This window comes from Psammomys obesus, unplaced genomic scaffold (genome assembly GCF_907164565.1).
Source record: "Psammomys obesus unplaced genomic scaffold, mPsaObe1.curated_primary_1811, whole genome shotgun sequence".
Taxonomy (NCBI): Eukaryota; Metazoa; Chordata; class Mammalia; order Rodentia; family Muridae; genus Psammomys; species Psammomys obesus.
Window position 1 is genome coordinate 23,396,428 of NW_026585895.1, and position 16,740 is coordinate 23,413,167.

Genomic DNA, 16,740 nt, shown 5'->3' on the forward strand with positions numbered 1-16,740 from the left:
GAAGAACCACACAACAGAAAGCGGTGTTGGGTGTGAAAACAGAATATCCAGCTTATCAGGGAAGAAGTCTGATCTGAACAGAAAATATCAAACAAAGTTAAGTCGCTCAGGCAGGGCCAGGGCGTGAGCCAATGGTGGCATGCTTGCCCAGCATCTGCGAGGCCAGGCTTTCTGTCCCCCGGAATGCAAAAACAGAGTCATGAGAGTGACCACACCGAGTGGATCTGTAGGTGCTGTCGGGGCAGCTGGCCCTGTGGAGAGCCACGTGGAGGAAAGAGAGTAGGAAGGGGAATGGGGACGCTATCAAAGTGTTGTCCCTCAGGACACTGTAGAGAACAGCTACGTGCGCTTTCTGGGCAATCCCAGGGATTAGGGAATTCAATGCCAATAAATTACTTTTTCTTCACTTTTCTGAAGACTAAAAGGTGTTTGTTTGTTTAAGCAAGGTGTACTAGGATAAATGACTTAAAAAAAAAGACACATGAACATATCCTAGTGAATATTTTCTCTACGATTCTGCATCCAACAAAAGCCCATCCCCCCCCCAAAAAAATAGTTGACTAGAAACTGGAAAAATCTAACTAGCCTTGTTCTTTAGAATGTCATTAACTATAAAAGATGTGCGAAGAGTTAGCATCTAAATCATATTAAGATTGGAGATGCTTGCAATGTCTACAGTTCCTAGCCAACTGCATCTTTAAAGAGATTGATCTAAACAATACATCCTTTGAAAAACCACCTCAGAGACATACTCTAGCTTAGATGTGAATTTTAAAAGAATCAAGAACACAGAAAATAAATAATTTATTATAAAAGTATTCGGAGCAAGAATATAGTATAACCCCAATTCTTAATGTTAACATGTATCACTATAAGGACAGAAAGGAACTATCCCAAATCTTAAAAGAGAAAAACATAATAAAGCAGGGGTTTAGGGGCTGCGGCGATGGCTCAGCGGGTGAAAGCATTGGCCGCGCATGCTTGATAACTTGAGTTTGACCCCAGAAGCTGTTTAAGAAGCCAGATGCCACGGCACACATCCCTGGCTCTCCTGTGACAGATGGAGGTGGGAATAGGAGAGGTGGCTGGGAGCTCACGGGCTCCAGAATATGCAGTGTGCCAGACATGAGAGGCACCCTGACTTACGTTTCTTTTTTGTTATTTTAAAAGAAACACTCTAATAAATATCAGGTTTTAAACACTCTTCCTAAATAGAAACTGCATTGTAAAAACATAAAATAGTTGTAGAAATATGACGGGATAATAAATTGTTCGTTTTATCTAGCAGTCATATTTTAGAAACACAGATCTTATAAATATGAAAATTTTGCCACACACTAGAGTTTAAAAGTACATGTCCATAAGCCAATGTATTTGGGGAGGGAAGCTGTGCAATGTCCATAAAAAGAATTATAAAGAAATGAAATAACAAAATATTAATCTAGCATAAAATAACTTGGCAAAGGCCTAACTTGTACAGTATCAGTTTTTTGATCAGTCCAAGTCTACAAATGTGTTCAATAATGAAATCCGATTCTCATCTGTAAAACGTACATAAAAGGAATCTGGCCATTACTGCTTGTCCAGCCCTGAGTAACCACAGAGTTCCCATCCTGGGTAGAAGGAAACACAAAATGTTTTAAAATGGTGCATTTTGGCAGGGCTCAGTGGTGCACACCTTTAATCCCAGCACGCGGGGAGGCAGGGCCGGTGTAGCTCTGTGAGTTCAAGGCCAGCCTAAAGCAAGCTCAGGACAGCCAAGGCTACACAGAGAAACCCTGTCTCCAAAAACCCAAAACCAAAAACAAACAAACAAACAAGGCACATTTTGGTAGAGTCCTCTTTAAATGTTAAAAGAAGTGCTAACGTTTTGAACACAGAACATAAGTCCTGAGCAGCGGCTCACCAGCACGGCCATCACGCAGTTGCCATGTCCTTGGGTTAATATTTTTTGATCCATTTTGCTTGCCTGTATTGTGTGTGTGGTTACCCATGTTAACCACAAACAACAAAAGAATTAACAGCCACAGGTTAGAGCTTGTCTGGCCAGATTGTAATAGACACTGAAACGGCATCTAGAAAAATTTTGTATCCATTTCTGGCTTAACGTATGAATATATCATATATTTGATGTGTTTAATTAATATAGAAATGCTATCACATTAGACCTAAAATGCTCAGGTCGATATCTGCCACAATGATAGAGCATCTTAAAATGCATTCTCATAAAAGGCAGAAACAGATAAGGGTGTCTACTTCTATCACTGTTGTTGAGCTATTTTAAATTCAATGTATGATTAGATAGAAAATATTATTATGTGTAAACATATTGTGTTAAGTGGAGAAGATGGAAGATTATTTAAAAGATGTAAGAATGTGCTATTCACATCGGAAACTAGACTGCAAAATACGGGTATCACGTCCAGCAAGAGAGATTTTGAGTAGTTTTTAAAATAGTCCGTGAGAAGAGGCTTTTCTTTTTTGCCATATTTTACAGGTTCACTTTATCTTTTCTATCTAGCATCTTATCAAGGTGGGCGTTATTGACACATTGCTGCAATTAATCCTAGCACTAGGGATGCGGAAGTATGAGGCTCAGGAATTCAGGGTCTTCCTTGGCTGCACAGGGAGTTTGCAGACCGAACCCTGGTTTTCATGATTGGTAGGCAAGCATTCTACCACGGAGCTATGCCCCAGGCCTCATTTTTCTGTTGAGACAAGGGTCACATGTAGCTCAGGTAGGCCTCACTGATTCTAAAAGCAACACTAAAAACTGTACTTGAATACGAAATACAGTATCTGTGTGTTGTGCATCTTGTGCAGAATGTCAGGTGTTCTAGGCTTCACCTCGTCACAGGCCTAAGCCAATTTGGATATTTTGATTCTTAGGTTCTTTTCGAAGGGGCCGTTGGCTGCTTCCTCACCTGCTTGAGAGTAGATCATAGTGAATACAAAATTCAGACAAGATCTCTGTGTGCTTGGAATCATCTGTTGCGCAGACGTGTCGAAGCAGCCACGGCACATTCCACACACGCTACTGCCTAAGCCTGATGTGCAGGCCCAGCCACCTGCCTTTTGGGCATTTTGAGCTGGGCTCGGGCTCTCTTGAGGCATTTTTCTCCCAGGATAATTTCTGTCAGGCTGTCACAATCACATGACCTAGCTGGCCCCTGGACCTGGGCCCTTTAGGGACCGTATCTAAAGACGCAGGTCTCACTATATACTAACACCTTTTAATGAGAGGTAGGGTTCCTGAGTATTTGAGCCAGTCCTTAGGTCTTGAATAATTTAAGATTCTCTAGCAAAAGCTCATCTCTGAGATTATGCTGACTAACAAACTTCTAAATTTTACTGATAAAGCTGCTTATGACATTGAGCAGAGACCAAAGCCTTTGGTATCCCATAGGATCAAAGATTTTCTGTGGTAGCTGTGTCTGGAGCGTGGGCCTCGACATATATTGACAGTCTTACCTGGAGTTTGGATTTTGAACTAGGCAACCTAAGAAGATCACAAGCCTCAAACACACACAGACAGACAAACACACACACACACACACGCACATTCTAGGTGAAGCTTTCTTAGAAAATATTTACAGAACGAGTTCTCAATTCTATGCAAGGAGTTACTCTCTCCAATTGGAAGAGGAAGCTGTGGAGAAGTTCTGAGCGATCTATCTGCAGATATTTGAGAGGATCCATTAATAGAAAAACGTCAGAACCCTACATGGTAGAAATAGCCATTCAGAATATCTGTGGGCAGAGCAGATCACACGGAGAGAACAGGCGGTGTGAAAGGAGTCTGCTTTTATCGGTCTGTTTCCCTTTCGGCACTATGGAGTACCCTCCTTAAAACTGGTGTGAGTTCACATGTAAAATGTGGAAAGTATACAGAAAGAGTAATGAAGAAAATGAAAACTGTTTCAGATACATTTTGTGGAAATACTTTCCATTTTCTTGCATTCCCATATATGTTTTCATAAAACTGTCTGAAAAAATACACAATTTAAAATTTTTTTCCTGTATGTAAAAGTAATGCGTTTAATATATTGAAGCTGGAAAAGATGAGGGGAAACTGCATAACACCACCTTCCCCCGTGGGAACCATATTTTATTTGTACATTCATGCCAGCCAGCCAGCAAAAGGCCGTGTTAAACACACTGTGTTATCTGCTTAATAAGCTCCCATTATAAAGCAATTGTTTGCTTGGGTTATACTTGGAAAAAGAACATACTTTAAAACCGAGATCGCCACAGTAGTTTAAAGGAAAGGAAGGAAGCAGAGTCGTTTATACTAGAAAATGATTACAAAGTTCACTCCTTGAATGCGTCCGCTCTTATTACTGGAATTGACCTTCTCAGCAAGAAGCCTACTGCCCACCCCAAATTTGCAGCACGAGCCACAGAGTTAAGACTTACGACTGCTGTATTTCACACGGTCTAGGTTCCATATCTCTGTTTGTATTTCAGAAAAAATAAAGGATTCGTTATACACCAACTCATTAAGGCTCTTAGATCATTGCAACTCTTAATGGCATCCTGATGGGAAGCCATTGTGGAGCAAAAATAGTCCTTGGATTAGAGAAGAAAGCCTTGTCTGCAGCCGCCACCACAGTGTACACTCCCTCCTGTGAAGAGGCATAAATGGCTTTCGATATAAATCTAGGCTTTGCCAACTAAGAGCCCTCATCAAACAGTATTTATTGGGGGTTGTGGCTGAGATACTGTTTTCCTTAGCAACCAAATGCAGCAGGAAATTGGATTGGAAATCAGAATCGCAACACACTTATACTTACTAACCTTTTATGCAGTATCTCCAAATAGCCTTCAAACTGTATGCTCGGTGCATGGAGTGGAAACCATTTAGACAGGAAATGGGAATGCTTCTTTTCGATCTGATTCCCCAGTTAGGAGCAAGAACATATTTTTTTCCTCCAGCTTTCTTGAAATCTGCATTAGAGGTGTGTAGCGAATAATGTCATTTCCAGCTTATTCTTTCCTCTATCTGGCAACAGCTAAGGAAACTCAAAGTCAGCACAAGCTGTAAATTCAGAAATTATTTTCTCCTCTAACTTCCCTCCCCCAGCACACACACACCAGAGAACCTACTATTCTCTGTATTTATGACAGTGTAGGGAATCCCTTCAAATGAAGCTAAAAACTAAATTCAGGGTTGAAATAGAGTTCATTCTCTAAACGTAGGGACAATTAGAGATCCTATGGACAACTGAGCAAACCCTTCCTAAAAGAAACTGCCCTCTGGTCTTCAGCAGAGGACCCAGAAATGAACTTTAAAGTGGAGAAGTTTGTCAGTAGGAAGCCTGGCCACCACTGGCTAGGAGAGGATGCTGAGAGCTGCCAGGAGCCTAGGTCAGATGGGGTAGAAGGCTGCAAAGGCTGGGGGTGTTGGGTAGCTGCTTGAATCTAGGCAGTAGGCGGCCTTTGGTCTTTCTTCCCCAATGAATAACAAACTGTTACTAAATAAGATAAACCTTCTAAAAATTGGAAAAGATATAAGGCTTGGGCTGGAGAGATGGCTCAGTGGTTAAGAGGATGGGCTGCTCTTCCAGAGGCCCTGAGTTCAATTCCCAGCAACCACATTGTGGCTCACAACCATCTGTAATGTGATCTGGTGCCCTCTTCTGGTGTGCAGGTGTACATGCAGATAGAGCACTCATATAATAAAAGAAGTAAATAACTCTTTAAGAAAAAAAGGTTACACAGGCTTATATCTCTCCATAACTTTATAGCTGTTTATTCTGTATATTCTGTATATTCCAGAAAGCTAAATAGTACAGATTATTTTTTAATTTGGGTCCTACCTCTTCTGAAATATGTATTTATATTACATTTATGTATATATTATAAATGTATGTGCATGTGTACTGTGCTTATACCATTAATTCCATGTCCCAACACGAAGTTAAATTAAAGGAATATAGACTGGGCATGGTAGCGTGTGCCTTTAATCCCAGCACTTGAGAGGCAGAGGCAGGCAGATCTCCGTGAGTTCTAGGCCTAGGCCAGCCTGGTCTACAAAGTGAGTCCAGGTCAGCCAGGGCAGTTTCACAGAGAAACCCTGTCTTGAAAACCAAAACAAACAAACAAATAAATGAAATGTGGCTACTTATTGATGTCTGAAAAGTCTAGTAATTTTTAAGGAATGTTCTTGGTTGGAACTGGAGACAGAGGAAGGTTTTGCAGTTAGATCACTTGTCATAGATGTAGCCTGCTAGTGTAGAAATTTGTTTCAGGGAAAGGTGTCACGTCCATGTGTGTTCTTGCCTTCACGTTTGCGCATACTCATCCGTGAGGCGCTGGAACATGTTAAATGCTTTGATTTTTGGCTTTAAAGAATTATTAACCATCTTCTAAAGACTGTCTTTTTCCTCTAACCTCAGGAAATGTTTGTGCACACCCTTTTCCACTGTGATCTCTCCATGTACCTTAGTTTCATCACATTTAAACTTTTTACACCTCATTTGGCAACTCCCATAAGTTCATATTGTTACGTCTCCTTGGCTGTGCTATATTCTGTTTGACAATCTCTTGTCAAGTCTCCCGCTTCTCTGTGGCACCACTATACGCAGCTCAGTGCTTTTACATAGAAATACAAAGCTGATTCTGTTAAATATAGTCATGAAAGTGATTATTTAATTAACTTTACCCTGCATTTTCTTTGCTACCTAGCTAGAAAAGAGAGAAAGAAAGAAAGAAAGAAAGAAAGAAAGAAAGAAAGAAAGAAAGAAAGAAAGAAAGAAAGTTTTGCTCACTTTAAAATTTAATGGACAATAGGAGTTAAATGTTAAATTTTAAAATATTTTAACATTTTCTTTAATAAAATTTTAACCAAATAGCTCATTTTGCATTATAAAGAAAAGATTTGATAGTGCTATAAAGACTTTCACATATGTGTGTGGTGAAAGAGAGACAGAGACACAGAGAGAGAGAGACAGCCAGACAGTCACATCCTTAACCCATAGACACTGTTTTTTTCCGATGCCATTGCTCAAGCTGGAAATATGGGTTATCTTGTAAAGAACTTATACAAAGCTCCAAGTTCAAGTTCTAGTACCACATAAAATACCGTGGCTCATGCCTTTAATCCCAACACCTAGGTGAGTCAAGAGTCAGGGTTACTCTTGACTACATATAAGGAGTTTGAGGCCTTCCTGGGCCACCCCTCTCACTCTCTCTCTTCCTCTCTCTCTCTCTCTCTCTCTCTCTCTCTCTCTCTCTCACACACACACACACACACACACACACACACACACACACACAGGCCATCTCAAAAACAGACCACGTAGCTGCTGGAGCAGTGGCTTATGGTCTTGAGTATTTGTTGCTCTTACAGAAGACCCAGCTTTTATTTCCAGCACCCACATCATGGCTCACAACATCCATAATTCCAGTTCCAGGAGATCCAATGTCTTTTTGTGACCAGGCACATACATGGTGCAATGCATCCATCCACAAAGCATTCATGGACATAAAATAAGCAAGTCCAGAAAAACAAGACAAAGGCAGACTGCCCTTGCTGTCGTTGACTCTGTCTGAAAATAATTGCCTGGTATAATGAAATATTACAGTAAAAACTTAATACTAATCATATTTTCTCTTTAAAGCTCCATAGTGGAATAGGCTTTGCCTTTTATACACAGAAAACTACTTAAAATTTAGTTGTCTTAAGTATGTGGTACCTTTTCTACAGCTGCTCTGGGCTGAGAGCTTGGTTTCATTTCTTTCTTTGTATGGCTTAGGGTTGTCTTTTCTGCTGGTGCCAAATCTCCTGACTACACATGCGTGTCTCAGTGACTTTTAACATGCAATTGTCCTAAATTTCTAATACGGCCTCCTTGGGGTTTTTTTGTAACATAGTGAGCAGCGCTGGCTGTGGATCGGTCTGAATAAAAGAAGCCCTGACTTACAAGGGTCCTGGCAGTGGAGTGATCGCGCACCAGTAAGTTAAAACTTTCACGTTGGGAAAAACATGGGAGGCATGTTTGTTTCAAAAGCAAGAAAGCTGGTTGTTAAATAAAACATCCACATCTAAATTTTGTATGGAAGCACAGAAGACCTTGGCCAGCCAAAGGAGCCTTCAGCACAAGGACAACTCTGGGGCCGTAATTCCACCAAACTATACCATTCTATCCGAGAAAGCTATAGTGACCAAAATAGCATCCTGGTATCAATAGAGAAGAGAAGACACAGAAATAAATCCATTAATTAATAGCTAACTAATCACTGACGAGTGCTAGGAACACACAAGGAAAAGGTAATGATAGGTAGCAATTTGGGGGGGTCTCTTTCTAATCACCTGCTTTAGTTCCCAAATAAATGAGACAGATAGTTATTAGATGTATTAATAGGCCTTAGGGACAAAAACTGGGCACACATCCTTTTATACTGATCCTCCACGCTAACGGCTACTTCCCAGCCACATGCTCCAAGTTACTTGCTAAATAGGTCCAATCTGGGCTGTTTCTGCCCCATCAAACCGCATCCTTTCTCTACATCTTTTTCTTTCCTCTCTCCTCTCTTCTTCCTTCTCCCCACCTCTTGGTCCCTTCCTGAGACACCCCCCCCAAGCCTAGAACAGAAGCTCCGCCTACCTATCTCTTCTGCCCAGAGTTGGCTGTCCAGCTTCTCTATTAACCAATCAGAGATAACTGGGGAACAAAGTTTACACAAGATTGATCAGTGTATATGACAGTGCCCTCGGCCGGACTGTAACCAGATCTCCAGGCCCAGAATTCAACTTTTGAATACACGGAGCACCAGACCAAGCCTCAACGTGAAAGAATAGCCCCTTTAATGAATGGAACCGAGAAAAGTGTCTCCCCACGTGTATACCCGTATGTACATCATATGTAAAAATACATTGAAGACTCAAATGTAAGACCCCAAACTTATGTCCCCATTAGGGAAAGGGTCACAGGAAACCTCCATGACATAGTTTAGATAATGATTTCTTAAATATGAACTCAGAAGTATAGATGACGAAAGCAAAAACAAACAGAAGGATCACAGCTAAAAGTTACTGCACAGCCCAGGGTACCCAAGACCTGTCTCAACAAGAGAAAAAAAAAGATCTTTGGTGGCACATGCCTTTAACCCCAGCACTCAGGAGGCAGAACTCTACAAGTGGATCTCTGTGAGTTCAAGACCACCCTAGTCTACAAAGCAAGTTCCAGGATAGTCAGGGCTACACAGAGAAACCCTGTCTTAAAATAAAACAACAACAACAATAAAAATCTTTGTATAGTTCTTGGATTTTTATAGATGCCTAAAGTCATGTATTTCGAACAGATACAGAAAGGCGTAAGATAAGGCATGGAAACAGAAGTGCAACTGTCTGGAAAGACAAAGACTAACAAAAGGAGGGGCTGTGGGGTGGAATATGCTCCACAGACCTTACACACTGTGTGAAGATGTCCTTATGTAACACAGCGCCATGAACAATGAGTACACATAAGGAAAACCTTTACATCAGAGCAAAAAGAAGAGAGGAGGAAAACAGAATGGCGGTTCCCTGGGACTGGGGCAGATGGAGGCAGGGGAGATATTTGTCAAAGATACAAAATTTTAGCTAGGTAACCAATAAGTTGAGTTATCTAGTTCATATCGTTGTGCAATATGAGACCATAGTTAACACAGTACCTTATTGTCACCGCGTCAGTGGTAACTGTGGAAGGAAATCCATATGATAATTAGCGAGCTGCAGTTGTTCCAAGTGTGTAAACTCGAGAACATCATAAGGACATAAGCATTTCTACCTCAGTTAAAAAGACTGAACCTCCGTCTACGTACCATGACAGCATTAGAATTATTTCCGCGCAGCCGAGGCCTGTGGACAGCTCTCAGGAGTCAGCTCCTTCCTTCCGTGTGGGCTCTGAGAACTGAATTCAGGCCATCAGCACCTTCTCCCACTGAGCATCTCAGTGACTCCCTTTGTGTTCACTTTTTAAAGGCTTGTATGTTTAGTTTTTCTATATAGAGGTCAAAAAAATTGGAGATGGACAGACATCGTGATAAGTTTTGGAGAGTACAAATTATCTTTCCAAAGACTTCATTTGTACTTATTTGTGTTTATTTCTATTATCAATTAATAATGGAAAAATATTTACTTTTATCACCTAAAAGCATTAATTATATAAGGAAGAAAGTAGCTGTATTAAGAAAAATAGACAAACCTAAAACAATCCTTAAACAGTACTTCCAGTGTGCTCCTTTTCTAAGGAGAGGCTTTCCAGGACACTTCTACGGATCCGTTTCCTGGATATTCATCATTTTCAGTGCATTATTTGTGTTAGTTCGTTCTGTGTTCTTGCTAAATGTCAGAGTCCAGCTCTTTTGCTTTCAAACTGAAGGACAGATGAGATTAATTGATCAAATACACAGCATCTCAAAATACCGAAAAGTCCTTCTTGAGCTGTTGATTCTGGCTTCTGAGTTGATTTAACACCCCACTAACCCCACTTCCACTTGGTGGGAAACTAAGGACATCCTGGCGGTTCCCAAGTCCTCTTGTGGCTTGGCATCCGGATCTTCCACAAAGTGAAGTATGAAAATGTATTCTTTCTGTGGTGAATGCTTGAATCATTAACACTGCCTAAATTGTATGTGATTTGCAAATAATGTAGCAGCCTTACGTTCTCAAAGATGACATCTCTTTTCAGGTGTCTACTGTCATCATAGAGCCAGAGTTTCAACAGGATTATGACATTAGAGACTGTGCTGCTGTCAAGGTCAGTACCATACCGGAAAACCAGTGTTAAAAATGAAATCCAAGGACTGAGGTCAGAGTTCAATGGCAGAGTTTATGCTTAACCTGTGTGAGGCCCTGGGCTTAACCCTCAACACCTCACACAAATCTGCCACCATGTATGGTCAGGCAAAATATCCCTTTTGTTCATGGAATGTGGTCCAGGTGCAATGAGAAACACGCACAAGCAGACTGACTTAAACTTAACTTAAGAAAATAAAATTCATATTCAAAAGAACCACAGCTTTATCATCATTATGTGGTAGGATGCTTCAAGGGTGTGCTGAAGATAGCCAAGGAAAAGTCGAAAGAGGAAGCTGTCTCTAAGCTCTGTCTGGGATTTGACCTTGGTCTCCAAGAAAGGACAGAGTTTGTGCAAGGGCAATAGGACAAGGTTTTCTGATGGGCAACAGTGCAAGGATAGTGCAAGTGGAACTCTGATGATTGACAGAAGAACAGGATATATCCAGGAGGTTTATTTGGTACTACATTAAAAACAATACTTGGGGGGTGGGAGATGGCTCGGTGGTTTAGAGTCCTCTTCTAGGGGCCTGAGTTTCCACAGGATCCCTCACAACAATCCTGACTCCCGTTCCAGGAGATTGCTGCCCAATTTCTGACCTCCATGGGCACCATGCACTCAGGCACAAACATACATGCAGGCGGAAAACTCATATGCAGATAATTGAATTAATTAAAAAAAAAAGCAATGTTGGAAAATTAAGCTGCTATCAAGTTAAGGTGCTTGTACTTTTGGCCGGGGCGGGTGTTTGGTTGGTTGGTTGGCTTGGTTTGATTTGGTTTTGACAGGCAACAAGATGTTTGTAAAACTGGGAAGGGGAGACATGAGCCAAGACTGTGAATGTGAGCCGAAAATGGGAGGAAGATTTGTCTTGAGATGTGTTTCAAGGCACAGCAGTTAGGATTGGAAAATATCACAAACACAGTAGGTGTCTTGTAATTAATCCATTTGTTTATCCATTTTGTAAGTGGTGTATCTGGGAGGTACATCAAGGCACTAGATGACATCAGTGATAGGGTTCTCCCCAAGCCTGCAGCATAGCACGAGACAGACAATTAAGTAAGCTCTGGGACCTTTCGGTAGGAGCTCCAATAGGCAGGCGAGAAGATATGTGCAACGAGGCGGTTATTGTGAGAATAAAAATGGGGGGTTGTTATGAAGGTGATCTTGAGCAGCTATAGATCCTTTATGAGCCAGGTACTGTTGCTTTCATCACTTCACTTAATACACACACACACCTCGTGAAAGCTTTCAGCTAACGGGTGTCAGAAGTGAAACCTAACCCACATGTGTCCAGGTCCTGAATGTTTCACCACTGTGCTATTTTGCTACAAGCTAGCACATCTCCAGGGCTGGACCTGGCCAGGGTGGTGAAGGAATGAAGAAAAAAACACAGACACACGGAAAAGCTGGGATCAGGAGGGCTGGGGTCTGCACCCTGGAAGTTCACCGTGTTTATCATATAGAGTTGACCTGAGAGGAGCGGTTATTAAGTAGTAGACAGGCTCAGCTAATCTCAGGAGGAGCAGTCTCTGCAGGAGAGCAGTCCTCAGGCTGTAAATTTCCGGGGGAGAAAGCTATAGTGGACATTTTCTGCACAAAACAACATCTACGTTCATATCCCCTGGGGAAGGCTTTGGGCTCCTTGACATGACTGGCCATGTCAACAGCACACATTCGCTCAGCACACATTCGCTCATTCCGGGCTTCCTCTGCTCCCGAGCTTCGTGACAGGTCATTTATAGAACCAGGCAGAAAGCCAGGTGTGATGGCGCACGCCTTTCATCCCAGCACTGGCGAGGTAGAGGCAGGCGGATCTCTGTGAGTTCCAGGCCAGCCTGGTCTACAGAGAGAGTTTCAGGTCAGTCGGGCTGTGCAGAGAAACCTTGTCTCGAAAAAAGAAAGAAAGGAATGAAAGAAGGAAGGCAAATAAAAGAAAAAAGAAGCAGAAGAAGCAGTGTCTTTCAAAGGATATGATATATTGTGGTTAAATAGTTCAAATCCAAACAACACAGATATAAGGCTTACCCTACAGTAAGCTGAAATCTAGAGAACAGAATTGAAAGAGGGAAACTGAATGTTTAAAACAGGAAAAGGCCAAGAAGTAGTTTTGAGGAAACCACAGAAAGTAAAAGAAAGCAAAGGATGAGGAGATGTGTAGCACATTCATTCTTTTCCATAAATTTGGCCTTAAGGAAAAAAAAAAAAAAACCATAAAAGTGATGGAGATTCCTCCCAGCTCGTGCCTTCACCATTCCTTCCCCATCACCGTCCATGTGCACAGATAGATCACAATCACATATCCTAGAAGTGGGACAGCAGCACCAAAGCCAGAGCCTGGGCCCAGCAGTCTCTGTCACTCTCTGATCTTCTCTGTTATAGCTTGGCTCTGATACTATCAAACAACCATTTCTACCTGAGTCTCTTCCAAACTTGGAAAGTACAAGGTGCCCAACATATAATACATAGTAGCATTTTTTAAAGTCCTTCTGCAACAAAGTACAATGAACACATACGAAGAAAAGTTTTTAATGTAATTTTAAAAAGAAATGGGAAAAAAGTGTAAGGTCTAAGGTTTCATGTCAACCAAAAAAAATAATTAGCATTTTGCGCATACATGCAAAGTTATGTCACCTTTGTCGCTTGGAAAACTCTAGCCCAAGCTGTTACTATTTAAACATTCCATTTCTTCATTTGTTCATTTTGCAAGTATGGTAGGTGAACTAAAGTAGAGATGAAGGCCATGGCTTACAGTGTTCGGAAAGAAATGCAACAGTTTCAGAATATTCTGCCATCTTCTTCATCCTTTAGGTACGTGACAGGCCTTGGCGAAGAAGCTGGTATCACTATGATGAGAAAGAATTTGTTTATTTGAAGCCTTTTGCTTGTGATGTAAAACTTGAATGGGTGTGTCAGATTCCAAAAGGCAAGTTACTGCTTTTCTCAACCATCAACACTGCAAATGCTGGGCTAGAAGGTATTCTGGGAAGAATGAAGCAGTAAGGAAAAAAAAAAATTGGCAGGTCCTTGTAAAATTTAGAAGCAATTTTCAATGAACTGCAAGATGCTAATAGTTTATGTAAATTCAAATTCAGGAAACCAGTTAAAATGACAGTACAGCCTACAATGACTAGAGAGACAGAGAGAAATTGAGAGAGAGAGAAAGGGAGAGAGATTGAGAGTTGGGGGATCAGGCATAGAGCTACATACCTGTAGACCCCAACACTCAGGAGATCAGACAAAATTGCCAGACTTGAATGTCAGCCTGGGTTACATAGAGACAGCCTGTCTTGAACAAGATTATAAACAAGAAACCACGTAAAGTTTTCACTTTCTATTGGTGTCTATTTAACTGTACAATTGGTGAAAAGCATCCCAATGAAGAGAAGAACCAAACATGTCTAATGTACGGGCAGCGCTCTAAAAAAGGGGTGGCTGATGACTTGGGTACCAAGACCACATGGAATTAGGGTCAACAAATTTACCCTGCAGACTCTCTCTGCAGCGAAAAAGCCAGAGGCTCATGGAGTCAGGCATCTGATCCAGGGTATGGCAAAGGCAAGCTGTGGGCTGGCATCTGGATACTGGCCACCCAGTGCCAAAGCCCAGAATTCCATGGGGCGTACCACATTCCCCGATTCCACTCAGGAATCCCGAGTGACTTTCTTATTTTACTCTCAGCTTTGTTCAATCTTCTTAAAAGAGTCAATACTACTCCTTTGTACATTTTTTTCTTTCCCAACACCATCTTGGGAGTTGGTGAAAACCCACCCCGCCTTTAAGGACTAGATCCTCAGACTCCATGAGATGCAGCTCTGGTCCCTGCTGTACGTCCGTGGTACGTGTGTGTAATGGGTACGGAATCATCATTTACTTTTGCTTTTTAATTGATGGCCATGCTTAGTTTGTGACTTCCTTAATACAAAGTAAAAGACAGCTAGGAAGCCTGTCTTTCTAGTCTTATAATGGGGCTTGGACCCTTTCTTGTGCACTCAAGGCAAGCGCTCCACCATCGAACTGCATACCCAATGCCATACTGCTAGCAATGCTTAATTAATGCTTAATAGACCTGCCTTTTGAGAGACCAGTCCTAAAGCATGATACGGTACGAACCCTGAAAGTTTCCACTCAGACGTTCCTAACTCCACACGAAACAGTTTGATCCAAAACGAACACGCCCCCAACAGGGCCGTGCTTCCCGTTACCTTCACGGCTCCACATGCAGGATGCATGCTTGTAATCCAGTACTAACCGTTAGCATTGCTCTCTTCCTTATACAGGCAGCACCCCCCAAATCCCAGATTGGTATAACCCAGGTAAGTTGAGCACCAAAATTTAGCCAAAGCGACTTGGCTCTTTGCGGATAATGCGTATCATGTGTTGTTCATTGCTGGGCTCTTCTCACTTCCTCGGGTGAAATGCCTGCAGGCAGCAGGGGCGTGGGGGGGGGGGGGGGCTGGGGTGGCAGAGATGGGCTTTCCTTCTCTGAGCATGTGGTCACCGTTTCAGAAGTCCTCAGGCCAGACAGCCAGGAATCTTAGTGGATAACTGCGTTGAATTAACCGAGATAATTGCTTTTTTTTTTTTTTTTTTTTTAAAGAAAAGGGTCGTTTTGTCTTACAACTTGGAAGTCTCTGCAGGTAGCCTGCAGCGTTTTGGCCTGTAGTGATAGAAGAGGTCCCGTGTCAGGTTGATGGTGAGGTAACAGGTAGCTGGACAGTGAAAGAGAAACAGACAGAGCCAGCCAGGGCGCTGCACCCTTCAGAGACACAGTCAGTGTAACATTACTGGCCCCTACCTCTTAACGGCTCGTCTACCTGCCAGGAGGATCTTGGAACCCAGTAGCTTTGAGGGGTCACTTTTCTATACTGTAACAGTTACCATAGCTGACTCAGTTTGAGCACCCCATGCTTAGCCGCACTGTTTGATGGCCACCGTCATAACTCCGTTTTCTTCTTTAGAGCGCAGTGGAATTCACGGGCCCCCACTCATCATCGAAGGGAGTGAATACTGGTTTGTTGCCGAGCCGCACCTAAACTATGAAGAAGCCGTCCTGTACTGTGCCAGCAACCACAGCTTTCTCGCCACGATCACATCTTTTACGGCACTAAAGGCTATCAGGAACAAAATAGCAAATGTAATTTAAGCACATGCATTTTTTTTTTTTTTGAGATTTTGTTTATTTTTATTTTACTTGTGTGGGTGTTTGTCTAAAGGTCTGTTCTACGTTTATGCAGTACCAACAGAGGTCAGAAGAGGGCATCCGGTAGAGGAGCCGGTGGTGAGCTCCAGCGTGGGTGCTGGGAATCGAACCTGGGTCTTTGGAAGAGCAGCCAGTGCTCTTAACCACTGACCCACCTCTCCAACCCAACAAATGCATTTTAATTTCTTATATTTACATTTATTTCACTGAAGAATTTCTAAAGTTTATGAAGGCCAAATCTTAGCCATTCACGGTAGAACATGTCTATAACCTCAGCACCTGGAAGGCTGGGACAGGAAAATTGTGAATTTGAGGCCAGAGCAGCATCAACTATATAGCAAGCAATATACAGAAGGGGTGGGGGGAGAAAGGGCAAGGGAGGAGGGAAGGGCCCATACAAAATACGATTTACTTCACAGCATCTAAAATCATTGTTTCACAGTAGGAAGGCTGAAGAGAATTGTTAATGTACTAAAATACATATGGCTGATAATAAATATCAACTTGATAGATATGTGTCCATAAAGAGTATAAATAAATCTTTATTATGTTTTCCTTAAATTTAGAGTTAACTTTCTGTTTCTACTAGTAGAAAATTAAATTTAAAAATTAAATTAAATTGTAAAATAATAAGACATTATATGCCTAATTAAGACATTGGTCCAAATATATATGGCTATGATGGTGGCAATCTTTTTGGTATCTAAACAGGACCTATGAATATATAACATATGTCCAATTACAATCATATGT

General features: G+C 41.8%; 1 protein-coding gene across 1 annotated transcript in view; it reads left to right on the top strand.

Annotated features, from left to right (window-relative positions):
* The window catches only part of Ly75 (lymphocyte antigen 75), a 93,360-nt gene that overhangs the window by 33,451 nt on the left and 43,169 nt on the right, over positions 1–16,740 (top strand). The window contains exons 14-18 of the mRNA XM_055599897.1: positions 7,876–7,957; positions 10,677–10,745; positions 13,596–13,714; positions 15,069–15,100; positions 15,746–15,921. Of these exons, the coding sequence (XP_055455872.1) occupies positions 7,876–7,957; positions 10,677–10,745; positions 13,596–13,714; positions 15,069–15,100; positions 15,746–15,921 (478 nt within the window). The remainder of the gene's footprint in view (positions 1–7,875; positions 7,958–10,676; positions 10,746–13,595; positions 13,715–15,068; positions 15,101–15,745; positions 15,922–16,740) is intronic.